Source organism: Hyaena hyaena, unplaced genomic scaffold, assembly GCF_003009895.1.
Source record: "Hyaena hyaena isolate Hyena2069 unplaced genomic scaffold, ASM300989v1 scaffold_61, whole genome shotgun sequence".
Taxonomy (NCBI): Eukaryota; Metazoa; Chordata; class Mammalia; order Carnivora; family Hyaenidae; genus Hyaena; species Hyaena hyaena.
This window is the reverse complement of record NW_024080693.1, coordinates 1,577,219-1,600,481: the sequence shown is the minus strand read 5'-3', so window position 1 is coordinate 1,600,481 and position 23,263 is coordinate 1,577,219. Positions and strand designations below refer to the sequence as shown.

Genomic DNA, 23,263 nt, shown 5'->3' with positions numbered 1-23,263 from the left:
GATGGACCTTGAGGGCATTATGCTAAATGAAATAAATCAGAGAAAGACAAATATTGTATGATCTCATTTTTACGTAGAACCTAACAACAACAAAAAAACCTCATAGAAACAGAGATCCCATTTTTGGTTGCCGAGGTGAGTGGTGGAGGAATTAATTAGTGAAGGGGGTCCAAAGGTAGAAACTTCCAGTTATAAGATAAGTAATTTCTAGGGATGTAATGTACAATGTGATGAATATAGTGAACAATACTATATTGTGTTTTTGAAAGTTGCTAAAAGAATTGATCTTAAAAGTTCTCATCACAAGGAAAAAAATTTTAACTATGTGAGATGATGTATGTTAACTTACCATGGTGATTATTTTGTAATATATACATATATCATGTTATACACTTTAGATTTATACAATGTTATACGTCGACTAGATCTCAATAAAACTGGAAAAAACTAAACCTGATTATGAGCTGTTTAAAACAATTCTGCTGGAGAGCTGAAGATAAAAAGAGAAAACAAGAGTATTAATCAGATGAAGTAAAATTCAATGTACAAAGCTAAGTGGGACAAAGGTTAATTTAGTTTGATAGTGTATGGTTCAAAGTGGAGATACGAGAATATTCTTGCAGTGAATAGCAACACTGAGCTATTAAAAAATACATAAGAAATAAGGATAATCTGACAGATACATAATACTGGTGGGAACCATGAACAAGATATTTTCTGGCCAAGTCCATGAAAGGTAACAGGTGTCGGGGGAAAATGCTCGGCAAGCATCAGGCTTCTACCTTTGGGTTGAATGACATAACCATAATGTCCATTCTCAACTGATGCAAAATGTGTAAGAAATAAAACCAAAAAAGTATTTTTCTAAAGAATCAACTGACAAATGGTTAAGCTAGCTTTTGGTCTGAACTTGTTTTTCATTGCTTTTTGTAAAAATGATGAGAATATTTTGTTTAGAGTTTATTGATTTTGAGGATAGGGAGAGACAGAGAGAAAGGCAGGGAGACTCCCAAGTAGGCTCTGCGCTGTCAGCACAGAGCCCGACATTGGGCTTGAACACATGAACCGTGACATCATGACCTGTGCCGAGATCAAGAGTCAGTCGCTTAGCTGACTGAACCACCCAAGAATATTTTAAAACTAGAGAAATGAAGACTTGGTAGCATTTTATTTGGGATTTTAGTATCTATGTTGATAAGTGAAATTAGTCTGTAGTTCTTTGTCTTATCTTTGTCACGTTTAAAAAAATGTTTTTAATGTTTATTATTTTTGAGAGAAGAAAGAGAGGGCCAGAGACAGAGGAGGACAAAAGATCGAAAAGCAGGCTCTGTGCTAACAGCAGAGAGCCCAACGCGGGGCTCGAACTCAAACCGTGAGAACACCACCTGAGCTGAAATCAGATGCTTAATCAACTGAGCCACTCAGGCGCCTCTCAAGCTTCAAATATGAAATACAGTATTAACTCTCATCACCATACAATTACATTCCATACCCATGACTTACTTATTTTGAAGTAATTTCTAAAACAATGCTTCCCACCAGCTAGTGGGGAAGAAGGGGAGCGAGGTTACAGGTACAGATACTGATCCCCTTCAGCGTCCAGGGGACTAGGTGGCTCAGCCCCAGGGCAGCGAGCTCTCATTGCAGCCATCTTGACTCTTGGTCCCAGTGTGACGTACAAATACTTCCATTTTTTGTGAGCTCTATTGCAAAAAAGTGTGGGAAACACCACATTGTAGCGTGGGTTCTAGTCCAAAGAAAAAATGTTGACCCCATACTAAGAACTGGGAGAAAGCTGTGCTCTGAATCTTTGCGGCTTGGGAACTGAACTGTCCCTTCACACCTCTTTTTGACAAGGTCTGGGGCTTTCAGGTGAAGTGGCGCTGCCAGGTACCTCCAGTGCGCGTGAGGCCTGGTTAGCCCAGTGCAGCAACAGGTGAACTTCATGCACTTTGCAGCGGACTTCCTCCTGACTGGACGTCCACACACCTCTCCTCTCCAACTCTCCTGCCTAAGCCTTTAAGCAGCTGATGTTGCTTGACCTTGAGAAATCTAACAAACCTTTAAAACCTCATGCTTTTGGGAGCCTTCTGTTCCCCAGAAACATAGCCCCACGACTCCCATGCTCTCTATAAACTGTTGCGATTTTTTGCTATCTTGCTGCTTCCCCTTAGCAGCACTTAATGCTTTTTGACACGGCGTAAAATTTGTTTTTTCACAATCAAGATATTAAAGGATTTAGCTGTCAAACCATATAGGTCTGGCATTTTAAATTATTTTGTTGTTTATCTATTTATGCATTTTAGCTGTGGTTCCTTTGATTTTTAAGGTATTCTTTTTTCTTGTTTATCGGCTTACTCAAGTGTTGGAGAAAGATTCCTGAGATAGTAAAGAAAGCCAACCCTCCCTGAGTGCTTCTTGGGTGTCCTTTGATTTCGCAGTGTGACCTCATTTAATTGTGATTCTCAACTTTCAGGCGAGAAAACCAAGGCCTCCAGGTGTTCAAAATTTAGAGAGCCCTTGGGTGCCTCAACAACAAATACACGCGAAGGGAAGAGCCCGGCCCAGGAGGCTGCAGTTTGCAGCCTTTGGTGGTGACCAGAATGGCCAGTGACAGAGTCTGGGGGATGGCCAGCGACAGAGTCTGGGGGAGCCCTGCCAGCCAAGGGCCGGGTGGGAGTAAAGCGGGAACCCGAAACTGGAGGTGGAGTGGGGGGAGAGGAGCAGGGGAGGGGATGGAGCGCCCCCTACATCAGCGACCCGCCGAGCCTCTTCCTCACCTTCAAGGCCACGATGTGGAGGCGGGTCCAAGGGGACCTCCAAGCGAGTAACTGCGAACTGATTTGGAATGGGTGGGACCACGGGGTGAGCCGGGTGGGGGAGGGGGGCCACGTGACCAGTGGCCCGGCCAGCGGCGCGCCCCCCTGCGCCCCTCCTCCCGGCGCCCCCGCCCCGCCCCGCCCCGCCGCACCCGGCGCACAGCGCCGGGCGGCCGTCCGTTGTCCGGGCCGTTGGCGCAGCGCGGCTTTCTGGAAGCCTCGAGGCTTGCGCGGCCGGGGGTCGGGGACGTGGTGCCGCAGCACCGAGCGCGCCCGTGGCGACGTCGGCGGGGAGGGCGCGGAGCGTCGCGGGTGGTGCGCTGCGAGCGGGCCTGCCGGGCCCGGGGCCCCCACGGAGGGCGGAGGCCGGCCCTGCCTCGGGTTTCGCCCCCAAAGTGCCTTTCCTGTGCGTGGCGACGGGACTATCCGAGAAAGGGCGCGGCCGCGACGGTGTTGTCTCCGCAGGGCGGGTCCTCCGACGGCCCGCGGCGACGCGCGGGAAGATGCTCGACGTGCTGGTGCTGAAGGTGAGCGAGCGTCCAGTCCCCGCGGGCCGGCTGCCCTCTCCCCGCGCAGGGGCCGTCTCGGATGGCACCCCGGAGCGCAGATTCACAACAGGGGACATCAGTTAAGGTGTGCCCATGCGTTGTTCGGGACACAAACGGTTATCCGTTGTTTGTCCGGAAGTCCTATTTTACTGGGCGTCCTGTATTTACCAAATCTGGAACCTTAGCGGGAGGGTCCGACCGAACCCCTTCTCCCACGTGGACCCTCACCAGGTTCCCTCGCCCGACAGGGGTCCTTTCTGGTGGAGCCCCACTCTGGGGCCCTCTTGTGACACCACCCCCAATCCCCCCGGCCCTCACACTCTAAACTCTTCCCGCTCGCGCCGCGGGGCCCTGGCTCCCCCACGCGTGCGCCCTGGGGCTCCGATCCTTAGTCCTGGGAGGGGGCTGAAGGGGCGTCGAGCCTGCCGCCAGCTGCAGTTTCCTGTTGCAGGTGAGTGCTGCTTGGGGATGCAGGAGCCGGCGAAGATGGGGCGTGTTCACAAGGTTACCTGGAGGGAGGAGTTTACAGACCAAAAAGAGTGGGTGTCGGTCCGATACAAATCATTTTTTTTTTTTTTAATAATACTCCTGTGGGCAGAGGAGAGGAACATAGCAAATCATGGGATTTTTAGAAACCATCAACTTTCCGCCTCTTGTTTTAGGTGTTATTTAGATGAGCGGGGAGATTTCAGGAACGTTTGAAGTTAACCAACTTTTAGAGAGGATTTGCTGCAAGAGTTTTAGGGGCTTCAGATCTAACTGGCAAACTCTTCTCAATCACCAGTCTTAAACAGGCATCTCCAATTTCTCTTTTGGAAAGACAGGGCTCTCCTGGCGATGTGGATCCTGCCCCCATGCAAATCCACTGGGGCAGAATTTTGACAGGAGTTGGATTCGCAGAACCTCAAGCTTGTGAGCCAGCCCCTTTCTTGGATCCAAGAACCCTTTTCTGTACCCTGTTAGCTCTGGTCTGCCCACACTTACGCTTCTTACCTGTTCACACTCAGCAAATTTTCTATACAATATAGGAGTAGTTCTCTGAGTGTGTTAAAGGTATCAGTTGTAGTTCTCCAGATTAATTTAGCTTTTAGCTGGATAAATTTTTACCCCAACTGCCCATCAGTAAATGAATGGATAAGCAAAATGTGATACCTATAGATATATGTGTGTATATATACACATACTATGGAATATTACTCAGCCTTAAAACAAAAGGCAATTCTGACACATGGTGTAGCACGGATGGATCTCAAAGACATGATGTTAAGTGAAGCCAGATACAAAAGGACAACGGCTGTACGATTCTACTTCTGTGAGGTTCCCAGAGTAGCTAAATTCATAGAGACAGAAAGTAGGAGGGTGTTTCCCAGGGGCTGAGGAGAAGGGGGGAAGGGGAAGTTACTGTTTAATGGGTGCAGAGTTTTAGTGTTGCAAGCTCGAGAGAGTTCTGGAAATGGATGGTGGTGATGGTTGCAGGACAATTGGAATGTCGTTAATGCCACCGGTCAGCGTTAAGATGGCAAATTTTATGGGTGTTTAGCACAATTAAAATTACTCTTAAAATTATTTTTAAATTTTAGCAGTTAATATTGTCATAGATTTTAGAAATAGAAACAACGAGCATTACAAGCCTGTTACGATAAAGCTAATGAAGACAAAGGTGTTGACTAAGAATACGTATTAAGGGGCGCCTGGGTGGCTCAGTTGGTTAAGCATCCGACTTTGGCTCAGCTCATGATCTTGCAGTTTGTGGGTTCAAGCCTCACATTGGGTTCTTTGCTGACAGTCCTGAGCCTGTGGCTCCCTCTCTCTGCCCCTCCCCCGCTCATGCTCTGTCTCTGTCTCAAAAATAAACTATTAAAACTATTAAAAAAAAAAAGAATACGTATTAAGTATTAAGAAAGCAGCCTAGTGTGCCGTTATATCAGGGACAGTGCAGTGGGACGCTGTCGGAATGGTGTACCTGGGCTTTTTCTCCCAGAGGGTCTGCAGGACAAAAGAACTAGCCAGGACATCCTTGATACGCCAGTGATTGGCACAGGAAAAGCCCCAGGGCCCTTGGCCCTGCAGTCAAGCTGTGTTTCTGGACAGCCGGGCGTAGACCTTTTAAGTGGACAGCTTCTGCAGGAGGGGTGGCAGAAGCTAACCATGGGTGAAATGGGTGACATTCTGAGTGCTGGAGGCTGTGACGTCACTAATGTGGGAAGAACAGCTGTCTGCTGGCTCACATAAATGATTTCAGTACTGTCCGTGGAATCCACGAACAGTATTTCAGAGTAGATTTCCTGCCCGGAGGAGACTTGCAGAGATCAAAGCAGCAGCAGGCCGGGGACCCCTCATGACAGCGTGCGTGTAAGAGGGCCACGTCTTAGTCTGGAATTGTCACAAAGTTTTAAAATTAGCATCTTCCTTTTTACAGTGGGTGTGGGAGAGTCTGACTAAAATATCTGAAGTTTTTATGGAAATACTAAACACTAAGGGGAATTGAACAGGAATTAAAGATTAGATGATCTGAATTACACCTGTACATACGCGTTATTGAATGTAGGAAACAAGACCCTCCTTACATTGTTACCTGGGTAAGTAAAAGTAAAGAGAAATAAATAAAGTAGGAAGTAATGTAGGAAAGAGGAGTTAACCATTCCTAAGAAATATTGTAGAGCACACCTAATTCGGTTAAATCCTATTAATTTGTGATGTGAAATACTTAGTCCTCATTGCCAGAAAAAGGACTCTGCTTTTTCTTGAGTAAAATTACTCAAGTTTGAATGGTAGGAGTAGCGGAGGAAAAAAATGGACCAAAATTGTGTGTGTGTGTGTATAAATTTTAAGATTTAAGAATATATATATATATTTTTTAAGATTACACTGATTTTAAAGTTCATTTATTTATTTTGAGGGAGGTCAGAGAGAGGGGGAGAGTGAGAATCCCAAGCAGGCTCCACACTATCAGCGCAGAGCCAGTTGCAGGGCTCAAGCTCACAAAACTGAGCTGAGATGGAGATTTGGACACAACGAACTGAGCCACCCGGGTACCCCAATAGATGATATTTTTTCCATTGGAAATGAAACGGCCATGCAGGGAGGGAAATGTGCAAGACTGGTGATTGCAGTGTGGGTGGTATTGCTTTAGAACCCTGGCCAGAAGCAGCTAGTGTCAGAGGTGGGGAGCTCCCCAACCTACTGAGCCCGGCCTCTCCTAGCAAAGCACGTGATCTCCTGGCTGGTAAAACTGAGCCTGGCCTACATTTTTTTGTTTTAGAGTCAGCCTTTTTTTTTTTAAAACATGAAACACTTTAGTAACTTCAAAGGAGGCCTTAATTTAAAAAAAATGTTTTTTTAGCATTTATTTTTGAAAGAGACAGAGCAAAAGTGGGGGAGGGGCAGAGAGAGAGGGAGACACAGAATCTGAAGCAGGCTCCAAGCTGTCTTCACAGATCCTGGTGTGGGGCTGGAACCCATGGACTGTGAAATCATGACCTGAGCTGAAGTCAGACGCTTAACTGACTGAGCCACCCAGGCACCCCTGTTTACGCGTTTTTAGTAAAAATACTGTAAAGATGATTTCATATCAGAGGACAAGAAGCTGAAAAAAAAAATCATTACTTGTGATTAAAAATAATTTAGAAATCTGACTTTTTATTAAGGAATATTCTGGACATACAAAGTATTTTATAAAAAAAAAAATCACAAACACCTGGACATCCACCACTGAGCTTTGTCAAATCTTTTAACATTTTGCCATACTTGATTCACATCTTTTTTTAACCCATAAGCTGTTTTAAATTGAGGTATGATTTCTATGTAGTAAAATACATTATTTTTCCTGTAGAATCCCATGACATTTTTTTCAAGTTTTAATTTAAATTCTAATTGTTAGAATTCTGTGGCATTTTGAAAAATGCAGACAGTCCTGTAATCACTACAGTCACAATGGAGAGCAGTTCCCTCCCCCGTCCATTACCTCCTGTTCCTTTGTAGTTCTTTCTTTGCCGCACTCCTAATCCTTTGCAGCCATGGTTTTTTACCCTGTTAGTTTCGCCTTTTCCAGAACGTTGTGAAAATGGAAACATGCACATGGAATCATGCAGTAGGATGTAGCCTCTGAGTCTGGCTTCCCTGACTTAGCACAATACCTGTGAGACTGCCTGGCTTGTTGGCATGAATCATAATGTCTAACCTTTTTACTGCTGAGTAGTGGTCCATTGTATGGATATGCAACAGTTTGTGTAGGCACCAGTTGAAGGCCACTCGAGTTGTTGATAGAGCTTGGGGGGATTATGAATAACACTGGTGTAATCTTTTCATGTAAGTTTTTGTGTGAACACGTTTCATTTCATAGATAAATAGGTTTAGATTACCTGTCTGTTTAACTTCATGAGAAAATTTTCCACAGTCACATACCATTTTACATTCCCATCAGCAACGTAGAAGTGTTCTAGTTGCGTGGCAACTGGCCGGCTCATTTGGTTGATTGGGTGACTCTCGATCTTGAGGCTGAGAGTTCGAGCCCCACATTGGATGTAGAAATTACTTAAACATAAAATCTTAAAAAAAAAAAAAAGTTCTAGTTTCTCTGCATCCTCACCAGCCTGTGAAATGGTCAGTTTTATAAATTTTAGCCATTCTGGTAATGTTTGGTGTATAATGGTATCTCATTGTGATTTTAATGTGCATCTTCTAATGACAGGTGATATGTTAATCACTTTTTCAGGTGCTTGTTTGCTGTCCTTCAGTCTATTTTGGTCAAGTGTCTGTTCATATCTGTCCATTTTTCTAATTGGTTGTTTTCTTAGGGAGTTTTTAGAGTTTATGTATGGTGGATGAAGTTCTTTGTTGGATGTGATTTGCAAATATTTTCTCCCAGTTTATGGCTTTTCTTCTGCTTAGTAATATCTTTCAATGAACAGAAGTTTTTGGGGTGCCCGGTGGGGCTCAGTTGGTCAAGGTTCCAACTCTTGATTTTGACTCAAGTTGTGATCTCACAGTTCATGAGATCGAGCCCTGTGTTGGGCTTTGCACTGACAGTGAGGGGCCTGCTTTGGTCTTGGTCCCTCTCTCTCTCTCTCTCTCTCTTTCGCTCACTTTCACTCTCTTTCTCTCCCCCTGCCCCTTCCCTGCTTGTGTGCATACACACTCTCTCTCAAGATATAAATAAAAACTTAAAAAAAAAAAGGAGCATTAGTTTTTAATTTGGGTTAAGTCCATTTGTCAATTTTGGCTCATACAAATTATACTTTTGGTGTTATATCTAAGAAATCTTTGCCTAACAAAGATTCACAAAGATTTTCCCGTGTATTCTTTTAAATTAAAAAAAATTTTTTTTAAGTTGATTCAGTTTTGAGAGAGACAGAGAGAGCAAGCAGAGGAAGAGCAGAGAGAGAGAGGGAGAGAATCCTAAGCAGGCTCCACATTGTTAGCACGGAGCCCGATGCAGGGTTCAAACCCACAAAATCACGGTCATCGAAATCATGAACTTAGCCGAAACCAAGAGTCAGACATTAACTGGCTGAACCACCCAGGTACCCTTCCCCCATGTATTCTTTGAGAAGTTTAACAGTTTTTATATTTTAGATATATGATTTATCTGAGTTAATTTTTGTATTGGTACAAGGAATGGATCAAAGTTCATTTTTGTGCATATGGATACCTAATTGTTCTAGTATCATTTGTTACAGAACTACCCTTTCTCTAGTAAATTGGTTTTGTGCCTTTATTGAAACTTAATTGATCATGTGTGGGTCTGTTTCTCTTGTTTTATGTGTCTGTGCTTTCTCCAGTGTCACATTGTTCTGATTACTGTGGCTTTATGGTAAGTCTCGAAATCGGATGGTTCAAATCTTCCAACACTCTTGTTATTTTTCAGAATTTTTTGGACCATTCTAGTTCCTTTGCCTTTCTAATAAGAATTTCATAATGAGTTCAGCAATTTCTCAATTTCTGATGGGATGGAGTTGTATTTATAGATCGTTGAGGAGAACTTTAACATCTTATCAGTGAACACTGTATATTGGCATTAAAGGTCTTCCTTGATCTAGTTCATTAGTTTGTATACCTTTCAACACACATTTTGCACATATTTTGTTAAATTCATTTCAGTAATTCCTGTTTTTTGGTGCACTTTTTAAAAGTTACATCTCCAGTTTTCATTGCTGGAGTATGATGTACAATTGAATTTATTATTTGACCTTGTACCCTGGAACCTCGTTACAGCCGCTTACTGGCTCTAATATATTTTTGGTAGATTCTTTAGGATTTTCTATGTAGATGTTCTTGTTTGTGAATAGAGACAGTTTTCTTTCTTCATTTCCAATCTTCCTGAAAATCTTTTTCTCATCATATTATACCAACAAGCACCTCTTGTATGGTGTTGAATGATTGTCCTGAGCAGGCCACTAGTAAATTTTTTTGTGTGTGTTTTACTTTTTAGGTCTGGAATTAACCTTTTCAAAAGGGTTTTTTTGTTAGTAGTTTCTATTTTTTACATGAGATTCTTCTCTTGAGAAAACAAACGCAGTATAACCATCTTATCCTTAAGTTGTTGTGCATATTTAAAACAGGTGCTTTTTTCCTTAATGTTTATTTTATTTTTTTTGAGAGGTAGAGGGAGACACAGATGAGCAGGGGAAGGGCAGAGAAGGAGAGAGACACAGAATCCAAAGCAGGCTCCAGGCTCTGGGCTGTCAGCACAGAGCCCAATGTGGGGCTCGAACCCACAAACCATGAGATCATGACCTGTGCCGAGGCTGGACGCTCAACTGACTGTATAACAGCTCCTTTTAAGTCCTTGCCAGTTCATGTCAACACCTGGGCAGTCTTGGCTTCACTTTCTTCTACTCAGTGTTGTTTTCCTTGGCCACATACCACCTATTCGACTCTTTACATGGCTGGTAATTGCTGCCCTGGATATTGTGGTTCTGCTAAAGTGTGTTGACCTGTGCCTTAGGCACTTGCTCTGTCCTCCCTCTGGGAGGCTTGGTTTATGCTTTTCAAGCACCTGTTTGCTTTGGCCCTTACTGCTAGGCCACGTTTTACTTTGCCCGAAAGCGTGATCTTGCATTCTTAGGCGTGACACGTCAGGGGGCTCTGTGGAGGGCCTGCGGTGCCTACCAAGCCTCTGTAATTTGGCAGGACTCACAGACGCTATCCTGTGATGGGTGCCAGGGACAAGGGCCAACAGTAGTTAGAGCCTTGGCTGCTGGCTGTGAAGGAGCTGGGGAAGGGCAGTGGTGGCCGAGCTCTGTAAAGGAAGGCAGAGGAAGAGGAGGGGAGGGGCTCCTGTGAAAACCAACCCAGGGCTGGTCAGTGTCCTGTGATTAGGCCAGCATGTCTGCTAGCCCAGGAAGGAGGCTTCTGTCCCTGCCGCCTGGCTGATTCCAGGTCACAGGAATGGCTTTCGAGTCCTTGAGAAAGACTCCTGAGCAGTGGGAGAGGCGTGCACATCTCAAGGGGACAGGAAGGACGGGCACCTGTAGGCCCTCTTGAGGAAATGCTCACAGGAAGGGAGGTGGAGCAGCTCTGTGGGAGGTTGGCTACAGCAGACCGTGAGTTGCCCTGGCAGCCTTGGGGTTCCCCAGGCAGGCATCTTACAGGGCTGGGATCGTCCTCGGGACACGCCTCCCAGTACAGAGATTAGGGGGTGTCACATGCAAGAGTGTGCAGTTCTCACAGGCAGCAGCTAAACCTGTGGTGTTCCTGTCCGCCCTATAATGGTTGCTTTTCTCTGGGCTGCTGGGCTCTTACCTGGGCGATGCAGCCTTGCCAAGGACTTGGCTCTGCCCAGTGCAGCGCATTCAGAATTTCTCCCTAAACTTACAGCTACTCCTGGAGCGCCAAACTCCATTCTCTGCTTCCTCATGCCCCACACTGTGGCTTTCTGCCTGTGTCGTAGCCCCTCAGCCTGGGCTGGAAAGCTGTACCCAAACATGGATCTCACCCAAGGTGTACCCCGCCTGGCAAGCATCCAGTCCCTCCGGGTCTAGTCTCTCCAGGGCCTTCAAATTGTTATTTTGTGTTTTTTTTCTAGGGCTTCTCATTGTTGCTTGTAGGGGGTTAGTCCGTGTAAACTATTCTGCCATGAACTGGAGCCAGAATGGCCCTCTCTCTGTTCTTTTTTCCAACAATTTACTATTAAAATAGTCAAACATTTATAAAAAGAGAACGTTTGAAGTGAACACCTGTATTCCTGCCATCTAGTACCTAGGATCCAAAGTCTTGGGGGGAGGGGCGCCTGGGTGGCTCAGTCAGTTAAGAGACCAACTTTGGCTCAGGTCATGATCTCATGGCTTGTGAGTTCGAGCCCCATGTCAGGCTCTGTGCTGACAGCTCAGAGCCTGGAGCCTGCTTCAAATTCTGTGTCCCTCTCTCGCTCTGCCCCTCACCCACTCTTGCTCTCTTTCTTAAGAATAAATAAAAACATGTAAAACAACAACAGCGTCTTGGGAAGTCATTGCTCTAGCCATTTCAGTAGGCAGAGTTAGGAAATAAGTATATTTTAGAAGTTGTGAGTTCCTATTGATACTTCAATTCAAATTTATTTATTTATCCTAAAGTTGATATATTTTGAGAAAGAGAAAGAGCAGGAAAGAGGCAGAGAGAGGGATCCCAAGCAGTCTCAGCACTGGCAGCTCAGAGCCCAACACAGGGCTCAAACTCAACGAACTATGAGATCATGACCTGAGCCGAAACCAAGAGTCGGACGCTTAACTGAGCCACCCAGGTCCCCCTCAATTCAAATTTAACTTTTCATTTTATGTTTGTGTGTTCTCTCTAACAATGAACATCTTGGTTTCTAAGAACACTGATCTATAACTAGATACATTCAGATAGTCTGACTTTCATCCCTGTCCCTTCTCTTCCTGGCTTCTTGTAGGTAGTGACTTGTATCTGTTCTGGTTTATCTGCTGTCATTTCTTCCTTTTAATATGAGCAGAGTATAGATGTATTCCTATTTCCTTCTCTTTCTTACAAAAGACAGCGTATGGTGAACATTATTTGGAACCTTGCTTTTGTTTTTTTATTGCAAATATTTAAAAAATATAGGAGATCGAGGGGATTGATCTCAGTTTGCTTTTTGACTCATGGCACATAATTAAAAACTACATATTATTGGTTATGTTTTTTAATTTTTTTAATTTTTTTATTTATTTTTTAATATTTTTATTTATTTCTAGGAGAGAGAGAGAGAGAGACAGGGGAGGGTCAGAGAGAGAGGGAGACACAGACTCTGAAACAGGCTCCAGGCTCTGAGCTGGCAGTCAGCACAGAGCCCAACGCGGGGCTCGAACCCACAAACCTCGAGATCATGACCTAAGCGAAAGTCGGACGCTTAACCGACTAAGCCATCCAGGCGCCCCGGTGTTTTTTTATTTTTATGTGTTTTAGGATTTTATCTTTGCATCTTATACCTTTTTTTCCCAGCTTTATTGAAATATAATTGACATATAACATTCTGTAAGTTTGAGGTGTACAGCGTAATGAGTTGATCTATATGTGAAGGGTCTTTTATCTTTTGCCTTTGGTGTGACTATTTAAGACAGAGATACGCATCAAGAATTTGTTAGATCATGTAAGTTAATAACAGTTACCATGCTTCTAAGGTTTATTATTTTATGGCTTTACTTTTAAATCATGCATTGTTTTGTTTGTCTTTTACAATTTTTACAGATTGAAGATCCGGGATGCTTCTGGGTTATTATAAAAGGATGTAGTCCCTTTTTAGATCATGAAGTTGATTATCAAAAACTAAATAGTGCCATGAATGACTTCTATAATAGCATGTATCAAGATATAGAAATAAAGCCATTAACGTTGGAAGAAGGGCAGGTATGTATCTAATGTGCTTTAAGCACTGTGTCTTGAACTACTACTTGAAATGTACACTGTTTTGTGGATACAAGCTTTTAGCGTATTTTAATTGCTTATAATCATTGCCTTGTGTTAGGTTCTTCCGGCTGCACAAGATTCAGGCTGGTCTTGGAAAGCGGAGGTTGTTGAAGGTTCATGTGGGGCATCAGGAGATGAAATGTCATCCAAATTGGGGCATTGGGGTGGTCCTCCTGGGGGCAGGGAGCCAATGGATTCCAAATCCATCACAGGTGTGAGGGCCCAGGCAAGAGGGCATGGGAGTTTTTGGTCTAGGGTGATGCCTCTCTTTTGCTGCTCATGACTTTGACCAACTCACCCTTGTTTATTTTCCTTACTTGAAGTCACGGCCCCTCCTTCCTTTCTTGACATTGGCTCCCAGGCTCATTGATTCTCTCTACATATCAGTCATTTTTCAGGAGAGTTTGAATTTTTGTAATAGCATGATAGGAAAAGATTTATAAACTATGAGAAAAATTAGAAATAATTTGAATTCCTTCCCCCTTCCAAAAAAAATCCATCAGTAATAACATTTTTTTTTTTCTCCATACTACTGACTTGTTGAAGAAATGAAACCCGGTCAATTGCCCTTTCAAAATATTCCACAATTTGGGTAGCCTGAGTGCCTTCTTGTGGTGGTGGTGAACTTTCCCTCCTTCCCCTCTGTTTGTTTTTTTTAATGTTTTATCCATTTCTAGGAAAGAGAGAGAGACAGCATGAGCAGGGGAGGGTCAGAGAGAGAGGGAGTGACAGACTCTGAAACAGGCTCCAGGCTCTGAGCTGGCAGTCAGCACAGAGCCCGACCTAGGGCTCAAACCCACGAACCGCGAGATCATGACCTAAGCGAAAGTCGGACGCTCAACCGACTAAGCCACCCAGGCGCCCCACTCCTTCCCCTCTGTTTTATGTGGACTGTTAGTTAAAGATAAAGCTTTGATTAGATTTAGGGTTACTTCCTCCTCCTCCCCTCCCCCCGACCCCTGTCAGAGTGGTTGGGACTGAGAGCTTCATCCTGCATTGACTTTGGAAGTAATCTCACTTTGGGTGAAGACCAGCAGATTCAGACGGTGACAGCCTGAGCCTTCCCTCCGGGTGGGGTCTGCCTGACAGCTCTTCTTGCCCTGACTGACAGCACCACACGGTGACCAGCACGGCCGGAATCAGCCCTTCCAGTTGAGCTTGCAAAATGGTCCTTTTCACATTCTTTCTGTATTCATGAGTCCGAATTCATCTGCAGAGAACTTTCTCTCCCCTATTAAGATGGTTCAGTGACCCTGAAGTAGTACAGTTCCTGCTGGAAAGGTAGGAAAGTTGCTTAATTCTTTTCCTTCCCAGTGTTCTGCCTTCCGCCTAGTGATTTGTGCCCAGTTACCTACACCAGTGTCAGAGATTTATGTTGTTTTTCTCTCCTTCTTTTCATTTTTTAAGTACTGTATTTAAAAAAAAATTTTTTTTTTAATTTTTTATTTCTGAGAGAGAGAGAGACAGCGACAGCATGAGCAGGGGAGGGTCAGAGAGAGATGGAGACACAGGATCTGAGCAGTCAGCACAGAGCCCGACACGGGGCTCAAACCCACAAACTGTGAGATCATGACCTGAGCCGAAGTCGGACGCCTAACCGACTGAGCCACCCAGGCGCCCCTTAAGTACTGTATTGAACTCATGGGTTTTAATGTATTCATCAGTAGTAATCCCTGTTCCTGATGCTTCAGTTACCCCACTTCGGGCTAGCGGAAGCCCTGTGAGTCGCCAGGTCAAAGCCGACTAGCTGTGTCAACTATTAACTGTTTACACCATTCCTACAAGTTGCTTTGACCTAAGCGTTAAACAGAAATATTCTCCGTCCTTTTGCAAGATTTCTCTTGAGTCCTTTGGCTTTGGAATCCTGTGAGGCTCCTGAGAAGCCAGCCCTTGCAGGGTGGCTGCATCTAGCGTCCGGCCCAGTTCCCAAGGGCGGCAGTCTCTGTTGGCTCACGTCTTCCCCGTTGGGCCCCTCGCGAGCCTGTGGTCAGCATCTGGTTTGCTTGTCTGGGTTGCAGTCGAGTCTGCTCTGGCCAGGCAGTCCTGGGGACGTTCGGGGTGCCAGGCGGCTGTCACTCCTGCAGGGCGGTTTCCCTAAAAACAAGCTGCAGGCATTTAGGTGGTTTTCGAAGACTTTGTGCGTCACAGGCACTGCTCTAGGTGCCAGGAACATGGCGGGACAGAAGACAGGCGTCCATAGGGTCCTGGAGTCAACATTCAGTTGTGACTGAGAGTAAACAACTGTTGGCGAGCAGGAAAAGCCCCAGGGGAGCAGGATGGGGAAGCCGAGCCTGGGGTGCGGTGTCATGGGGGGTCTAGCCACGTCACTGACCATTATTTGTATGCTTTGTTTCCGATTTGAGAAGGCAAAGCAGTGCATTCTCCTTATTTGGCTTTCAAAAAAAATTGTCCTCAGTTAAGGAGTCCAACTATAGTAAGAGAAGCAATGAAAAAGGATTGGGGTGCCCTGTGTTCCTATTCCCCGCCCAGCGGGGGTTAGTGTGGCAGCCCCGCCTCCACACACGCCTTTCTGTGAGGTAGGGTGTGGGTGGAGATGGTTTGGGAGCACCTTCCGTTGTCCCCCGTGACTTGAGGTCTTCACACCGTTTACTTCGTAGGTCTGTGTGGTTTACTGCCAGGAACTGAAGCGCTGGTGCAGGGCTGTCATTAAGTCCCTCGTGTCTTCGGCCGACCATCACCTGGCGGAGTGCTTCCTGGTGGATTTTGCCAAGTACATCCCGGTGAAATCTAAAAAGTACGTATGGGCACCTGGGTGGCTCAGTCTTGAAGCACCTGGCTTCAGCTCAGGTCATGATCTCGTAGTTTTCGTGAGTTCGAGCCCTGCGTCGGGTGAGTCCCGCTTCTCTCTTCCTTTCTCTCTCTCTGTTCCTTACTCATTTGTGTGTGTTCTCTCTCTCTCTCAAAATAAATTAATTAAAGAGTACATACGTATTTATTTTGCCTGATGCTTTTTAAGGAGACAAATACTAGTTTTAAAGGAGAGCGTCAATTTTTAAAGTAAGGGATAGAGGTCATAAAACTGGGATTATTTTAGCTTCATGTAGGAGCAGCTTGCGGGTTCCAATTCTACATGCAGTCAGTGTTAAGAGCAAGTGGGCAAAGTGAGGATTCCTCAGGCAGCCTTCTTCCACCTTCCTTCCTGGTCTCCCCCCTTAGTGTGGTCAGGTGACGAAGTGGGTCCTCAGGGAGGCAGAAGGTCATCTTGTCCCCCCAGAGGGGACGTGTGGTGGTGCAGCCTCCCATTGCGGGGATTAGCACACCTATCTAAGTATTCCTGGTCATTTTACTTCGCAGAGTGGGGGCGCGACCATCAGTCACATAAGGTGGGGAGACAGTTGACAAGGAGTCCTCATTTACTCCAGGACCGCCTACCAGGACATTAGAAAGCACTATCAACAAGCAAGGCTTTGTGGTAATTTTTTTATCGTTTCCTGTCCCAGAGTCAGAGGATATTGGTTTCATAATTAATTTGAGGACCCTTCTTCCAAAAGACTTTAGTTGCAATGAGAGGTTTATCTTGAGTAGAAGAATTTCATGGCAGAAGGGCTTATCAGACATTGGGAATTGGCAGATATTTAAGAAAAAAATAGTTGCCTTTCTCCCTCATGATTCTGTGCCTTTATAAATAACCATAGTTGTTATAAAAGTAAATGTCGTGTTGAATTGTTTGGAAAGAGTTTTAGTATTTGGAGTTTAAGTTAAGCTTGTTTTGGGCAAGAGAACTCTGTGATTAAAACAGAGCTCCGGGGGGCCTTGCGGGGGAGCGGTTAGGACAGCCACCTTTTTATGAATGGTTGAGACAGGGCGAGGTCAGGCTGCCCGTATGGGGCATCGAGAACCCGCTTTTGTTGGAACGGTACATGCAGGTGGTCTATCGTTTGCCTGAAGAATGGAAATGGACGTGCTGAACGTGTTTTTCAAGTCTGAGTCCCTCATTTTGCAGAGTTGATGAACATGAATTATAAAAACACTGGCTCAGAAAACCCAAAGTTTCTGCTCATTTACAGAAATTTCATGGTAATTCTGGTTGTGTATTGAAACTGATGTTTAAAAATCTTCAATTGAATAAACTTCACGAGATTGTGCATTATTTCCTAGTGTTTTCTCAGTCTGAGGAGCCATGTTAGATGTAATTTTTCTAGTACCTTCCGCCCCCACATCATGAAGTCTTAACAGCAGATACACTGAATATCCACTCATGTGCTATTCACGTATCTGTGCTTTGCTCCCCACCCCAAGAACCAGTTCCATCCCCCCCCCCACTTGAGCAAATGTCTGATAGTTACTTCCTGCTGTTGGTGGCTATGTTAGAAACAGAAAGAATTGGTTTTTGTGTGTCTTAAGTATGTTAATCACATTGGTGTGCTTTAAAAGAAATACCTCACGTGGAAGTTTTCTTTGTAATGGAACTGTTTCTGTTTTGCCCTTAAGCATCCGAGTTGCAGTAGAAACCTTTATGCAGCTTCCCTACCGCGCGAAGAAATTCAGACTGTACTGCACGAAGCCGGTTACGTTACACATTGACTTCTGCGAAGACAGCGCTGAAATCGTGTAAGTGCTGCCTGTGACAGATGCCAAATCGTGGGTAAAAGTCACGAAATCAAGTGGACGATGTTGATAGTGAACCTCTTCCCCTTGGGTGGTGCTGAGGGTGGTGGCCACTTTGTTCCTCACGAGGCAGCTTCTGAGTCGGTGTGTGTGGATCCTGGAACCCGGCCGTGAAGCCCAGTGCCCTGGGTAGCCCCCTCTGTAGAGGCTGCAGTTGAGGGGCCCTTACAGGGGAGCCCGAGCTCTGTGCTCTGCGATTTTTTTTTTAATTGGAAAAAGTAGTAAATTAACTGTAAAGAGACACTTTGGCATGTAGCTTTATGGAGTATTAAAAAAAAAAAAGCCCATCACATTTTTCTCCAGCCTCTCTCTCCCCACCCAGGCCTCTGTGACCTGTCCAGACTCTGAATTTGCAGCTCTCATTCAGTGCTTTCTGTGTTCATTTGCATGGAGCCTTTCATGAAAATCAGAACACACTGCCTTCTCTGCACATTTAACCTAAGAATGTGTGCTGAAGCTCTCCGCTAGTGCATGTACTACCTTCTACTGTTGGACTTTCTGTGGTGAACATAACTGGCTGTCTGCTGACCTTAACCATTCCCCTCTTGAGAGCCAGCTAGAGTGTTTCCAGAGCACTGTGTACAGAACATTTCCCGCAAGAATGTGGATAAATGCCTATAAAACATGGTATGGAGAGAGGTACACGCACGCGTGTACGTGTGCACATATCATCCGCTCCCTCCCGCCTTTGCCTCGCTTTCCTAGGGTTCGGCTGCATCGCCAATTTTAGTGCAGGATGGGTCCCTGCATTGGGCAGTACCTCTGCAGGGGTGTGGCTTCAAGCTCCACTGTCTTTTTTTTTTTTCTTCAAATTTTTAATGTTTTATTTATTTCTGAGAGAGAAAGACAGCATGAGCAGAGGAGGGTCAGAGAGAGAGGGAGGCACCGAATCTGAAACAGGCTCCAGGCTCTGAGCTGTCAGCAGAGAGCCCGACGCGGGGCTCAAACCCATGAACCATGAGATCATGACCTGAGCCGAAGTCAGACACTTAACTGACTGAGCCACCCAGGCGCCCCTCCGCTGTCTTGACCAAGTGCTACCTGAGGTCCTGGGGCAGCCCTCCCCTGCCACCTGGTAACCCACCGCCCTCAGGACTGTGGCATTGTGGGAAGAAAAACTGTAAGGCCTGGCACACTTTGGGCTTAATTGGCATGTCCTGATGATGTTGCATTGTGTTCTCTGAACCGGGAGGCCACCCCTCTTGTGGAGGCTTTCGTGGGATCTGTGGAGACCCTCCGTTCCCAGTCCCCGCCCCCCCGCACCTACAGTTCCCTTGAGAGGGTGAGTGCCTCGCCCGTGGCTAGCCTCAGAAGCTGCACCATGAGCCAGCTTGTCCCTGCCGATGCCAGGGCGCCCCGCCAGGCTCCCTGCGGCCAGCCCACATGGCCTCTGCCCTCGGAGACCGTGGGAGAGTGGGTCCCCCACACAGCAGCAGCCCCTGCCCCCTCCCCGTCCCACTTCCGGGGCAGCCAGCTCCTTCCCTCCAGGGCTGGCATCGGGGCGCTCTGTCCACGCCCAGCTGCCCCTCAGAGGCAGACGGTTTCTTGTTCTCCCCCATCTGCGTCACCACCTTCCCAGCACTGCGGTGCTCCCCAGGCACCGTCCCCAGCCTCGGACACCCCCTCTGGGCGGGCACATGTGGTACCTTTGTGTTTGCACTGCATCGGGAACGTCTGGGTCAATGTGTGTTTTACAGTCTCTGTGGATTTTGTCCAACGGTCCTCCAGGGCCCTAGCAGGTTATTCTCGCATCACTGGAGTGTGGAGTGCTCTTTCCTCGTGCAGTGTTGACTAATTTTTTTTTTATTTCTGCTTGTTTGCTGGGTGAAAATGGCATTTTGTTTTTAATTTGCGTTTCTCTAGCTTATAAAGTTGGTATCTCTTCATGTGGTGGTTCTTTGTGTATGAGAAGGAAACAGACTGAATGATTGGTTTACCTGTAATAGCCTAGATTGATTTTTTCCTTTAGGCCATTTTCTTTCATTTTTTTAAACCTTACTAGGTCATTTTTGTGTGTGTAGCAAGGTTTTAGAAGCACTGTCTCAATTTTTTTTTTTTGCCTCCTTTTACAAACCCTTTGATTTTCTTGAAGTAATGTGCTAAATATCTGTTTTAGTAAAAATAAAATAAAACCTTAGCCCAGGCCTGGGGCTGGATGCTTTATGTATGTTACTTCATTTGATCCCTAAAACAGCGCCCGGAGCCTGGTGGTGGCGTCTCTGGGGAGTGAAACTGGCGGAGACAGAAAACCTGTCACTCTGCCCTGAACTTCCGTTATTTTTGTTCCTTGCTTCCAAATACTCCTTGTCTTCCACCGCCTACAGCCCTTAGGGATTTCTTTCCAGAGCACAGGGAAGGGCAAGGTGATGGGAGAAAGCTGGAGGCAGGGGAGAGTGCTGGCCGGGTGGGGATGGCGTGAGGCGCTGATGGCCACTGTCCCCCAGCCGCTCTTACCGTCTTGGCCTAACCAGCGCTGCACACTCAGCGTCCCTGCTCCGGGAGCCTGTGTTCTGGCCGGAGAGACATATGTCTCAGGTCTCTGGGGAGGGGACACTGGTGAGGGGACAGGCGATGCACTAGTGGTGGGCGTGGGCCGCTCAGGAAGCCCCAAGGGGGCCTGTTCTCTGTGAGGCCCTGCACTGGGTGGCAGCAGAGACAGTGGCAGGAGGAGTCCCCTGCAGGGCGCGGCTGGGACCACCCTCCCCCCCACCCCCCTGCCCAGGGCAGAGCCAGGCCCACCTCCCCGGGCCCCCGCATCACATGTTCACCACACAGTGTCAGAAGCAGCCAGCGGGTGGCTTGCAAAGAGATGTTGGTGTCCCAGCCTCACATTTGTGTTTGATAAGGCGGCATCTGTTTACTGTTGCAGACCTGCCAAGAAGTGGGACAGCGCAGCTATTCAGTACTTTCAGAACATCCTGAAAGGTAAGGCAGGTGCATCATCGCCGCAGCCTGCTTTGACCTGACCCCCAGGGGGGTTAGCTTTCTGTTGGCGCAGGGGCTTGAGACGTGTGTGTTCATCTGTTACCTGGTGCTCCTCCCACCCTGCATCACAGTGACTCTGCACCCCTGAAACTTTGCGGGTGGGTGTGGCTGTCCATAAGGGAGAGTTGACATGAGAAAGGGGCTGTTTGGGTGAGGGCTCCTTCCCCCACAATAAGACCCGCCCCTTGGCGTGCATGCAAGCCGTGTACTGCAAAATACGTGTCTGTGCACGTCGCTAAGCCAGCAACTCACGGAAAGCCTTGCCTTTTTCAGGGATGTGTAATGATCATTATTGCCGATCTAGGATGTGAGATGGCTGGGTGCTGCCTGGCACCTGCTGGGGTCCTGACCCCGCCCCTGCACCGCCCTGGTGTCTAGGTAGCAGGAGAGCCAGATGCTGGGACCTGGGAGACAGGAGAGGTTGGGAGGGTCTCTGGCTGCAGAGTGTGGGCACTGGGAGCCCACTGGGGAACACTGGGAGATACAGGGGTGGAGGAGGCAGAGCACCAGGGATTGCATCCTGCCCTGCAGCCTTCTATGAGCCCCGTCTCCTCGCCCATAAGTGGTGGTGACAGTGGTGACATGAACCACGTTTGCATAGGGCCTGAAGGTGCCCAAGCCTGGAACTGCGGTGTGGGTTCCTGGGTCTCAGAGAGGCGCCAATAGCTCCCTTTGACGGGGCATCAGCAGCATGGAGGCACTCAGGCGAGAGACTGAGTCGGTGGATTCGGGAGGCACTGGAAGGGAAGGTGGCCAAGAGCTGCTCAAGGTGTTGGTAGGGGCAGGGGGTGGAGGGCACGGGGCTGGCTCCAGGCTGGGAGAGCCTTCTTCGTGTCTGACCGCCCACCGCCTCCCAGGGGGAGGTCGCCGGCCTTGGTGGCACTGGGTGATGCTAAGTGGTTAGCACAGATTAATAGGCGGAATGTAACTGCTTCAAGTATACTTATCAGCTCATAATTTACGTTTGTTCATTTGTGCTGTTTAGCAACTACCCAGGTGGAAGCCAAATTGTGTGCTGTGGAAGAAGATACTTTTGAGGTCTACCTTTATGTAACTATAAAAAATGAAAAAGTAAGTGAAAGAATTGCATTTACAAAATATTTTGTCATCATTTAAATTTTTTATTTTAATAAAACAAAGAGTAAACACTAAGGAAAAGAACGTCATTCACACATAAGGACCCCTGGGTGGCTCGGTCAGTTAAGTGTCCAATCACACAGATCATGAGATTGAGCCCCACATAGGGCTCTGTGCCCAGCGTGGAGCCTGCTTGAGATTCTCTCTCTGTCCCTCCCCCGCACACACGTGCACATTCTCTTGCTCTCTCAAAATAAATAAATAAACTGTAATAAAAAAGTTGGGGCTCCTGGGTGGCTCAGCCTGTTGAGCGTCTTGACTCCGGCTCAGGTTATGCTCACAAGGTTCATGAGCACGAGCCCCGCATCAGGCTCCCGGATCTCAGCACAGAGCCCGACTTGGGCCACCATTTCGTGAACTGTGACATCATGACCTGAGCCAGAATCAAGAATCAGACGCTTAATTGAGCCACCCAAGTGCCCCCTAGGATGTAATTTTTATAAATACACATATTTGGCATGGTTTGAGTTCACTGCTTTTTTTTCTTCGCATAATTTTGTCACTGTGTAATATGTGCTCATTGTAGAAAATTGAGATAACAAAGTAGAGAGGAAGTGGGCACAATGTGAACTCCCTGCCCCCACTTATCAGCTGTTAACATTAGGGTGGCTGTCCCCTTATGGAGGGTGGCACAGGGCAAAAAGATGCAGCAACAGATGGCATCTTAACCATGGATTTATTTTATTTTTTAAAATATTTTTGGAGGCGCCTGAGTGGCTCAGTTGTTTGGGTTCTAGCTTCAGCTCTCAGGCCATGATCTCGAGGTCTGTGGGTTTGAGCCCCACATAGGGCTCTGTGCTGACAGCTCAGAGCCTGGAGCCTGCTTCTGATTCTGACATTCTTTCTCTCTACCCCTCCCAAGCTCATGCTCCGTCTCTCTCAAAATTAAACATTAAAAAAATTTTTATTTTGAGGGAGAGTGCAAATGCACGTTTGAGTGGGGGCGGGGGGGTCCAGAGAGAAAGGGAGACAGAATCATAAGCATCCTCCGCACTATCAACTATCAGCCCAGAGCCTGATGTGGGGCCTGAACCCACAAACCATGAGATGATGACATAAGCTGAAATGTGAGGGTCAAACACTTTAACTGACTGGAGCTACCCAGGTGCCCCTAAAATGCTGTTTCAGTAAATCCACAAATCTAATTTGAATTTTGCCCATTTCCCCCTTGATTTCCTTACTCTGCCTAGGACATGATCCAAGATCTCCTGCTGTCTCCTTGGGCTCCTCCAGTCCGTGATGGTTCCTCGGTCTTTCCTC

At 46.6% G+C, this 23,263-nt stretch overlaps 1 protein-coding gene across 1 annotated transcript in view; it reads left to right on the top strand.

The window, feature by feature from the left end:
• The first annotated feature begins 3,142 nt into the window (after window positions 1–3,142).
• Window positions 3,143–23,263, top strand: part of TDRD12 (tudor domain containing 12) — a 73,756-nt gene continuing 53,635 nt past the window's right edge. The window contains exons 1-6 of the mRNA XM_039231896.1: window positions 3,143–3,346; window positions 13,034–13,192; window positions 15,871–16,007; window positions 17,705–17,824; window positions 20,751–20,806; window positions 21,852–21,937. Of these exons, the coding sequence (XP_039087827.1) occupies window positions 3,323–3,346; window positions 13,034–13,192; window positions 15,871–16,007; window positions 17,705–17,824; window positions 20,751–20,806; window positions 21,852–21,937 (582 nt within the window). The 5' untranslated portion in view covers window positions 3,143–3,322. The remainder of the gene's footprint in view (window positions 3,347–13,033; window positions 13,193–15,870; window positions 16,008–17,704; window positions 17,825–20,750; window positions 20,807–21,851; window positions 21,938–23,263) is intronic.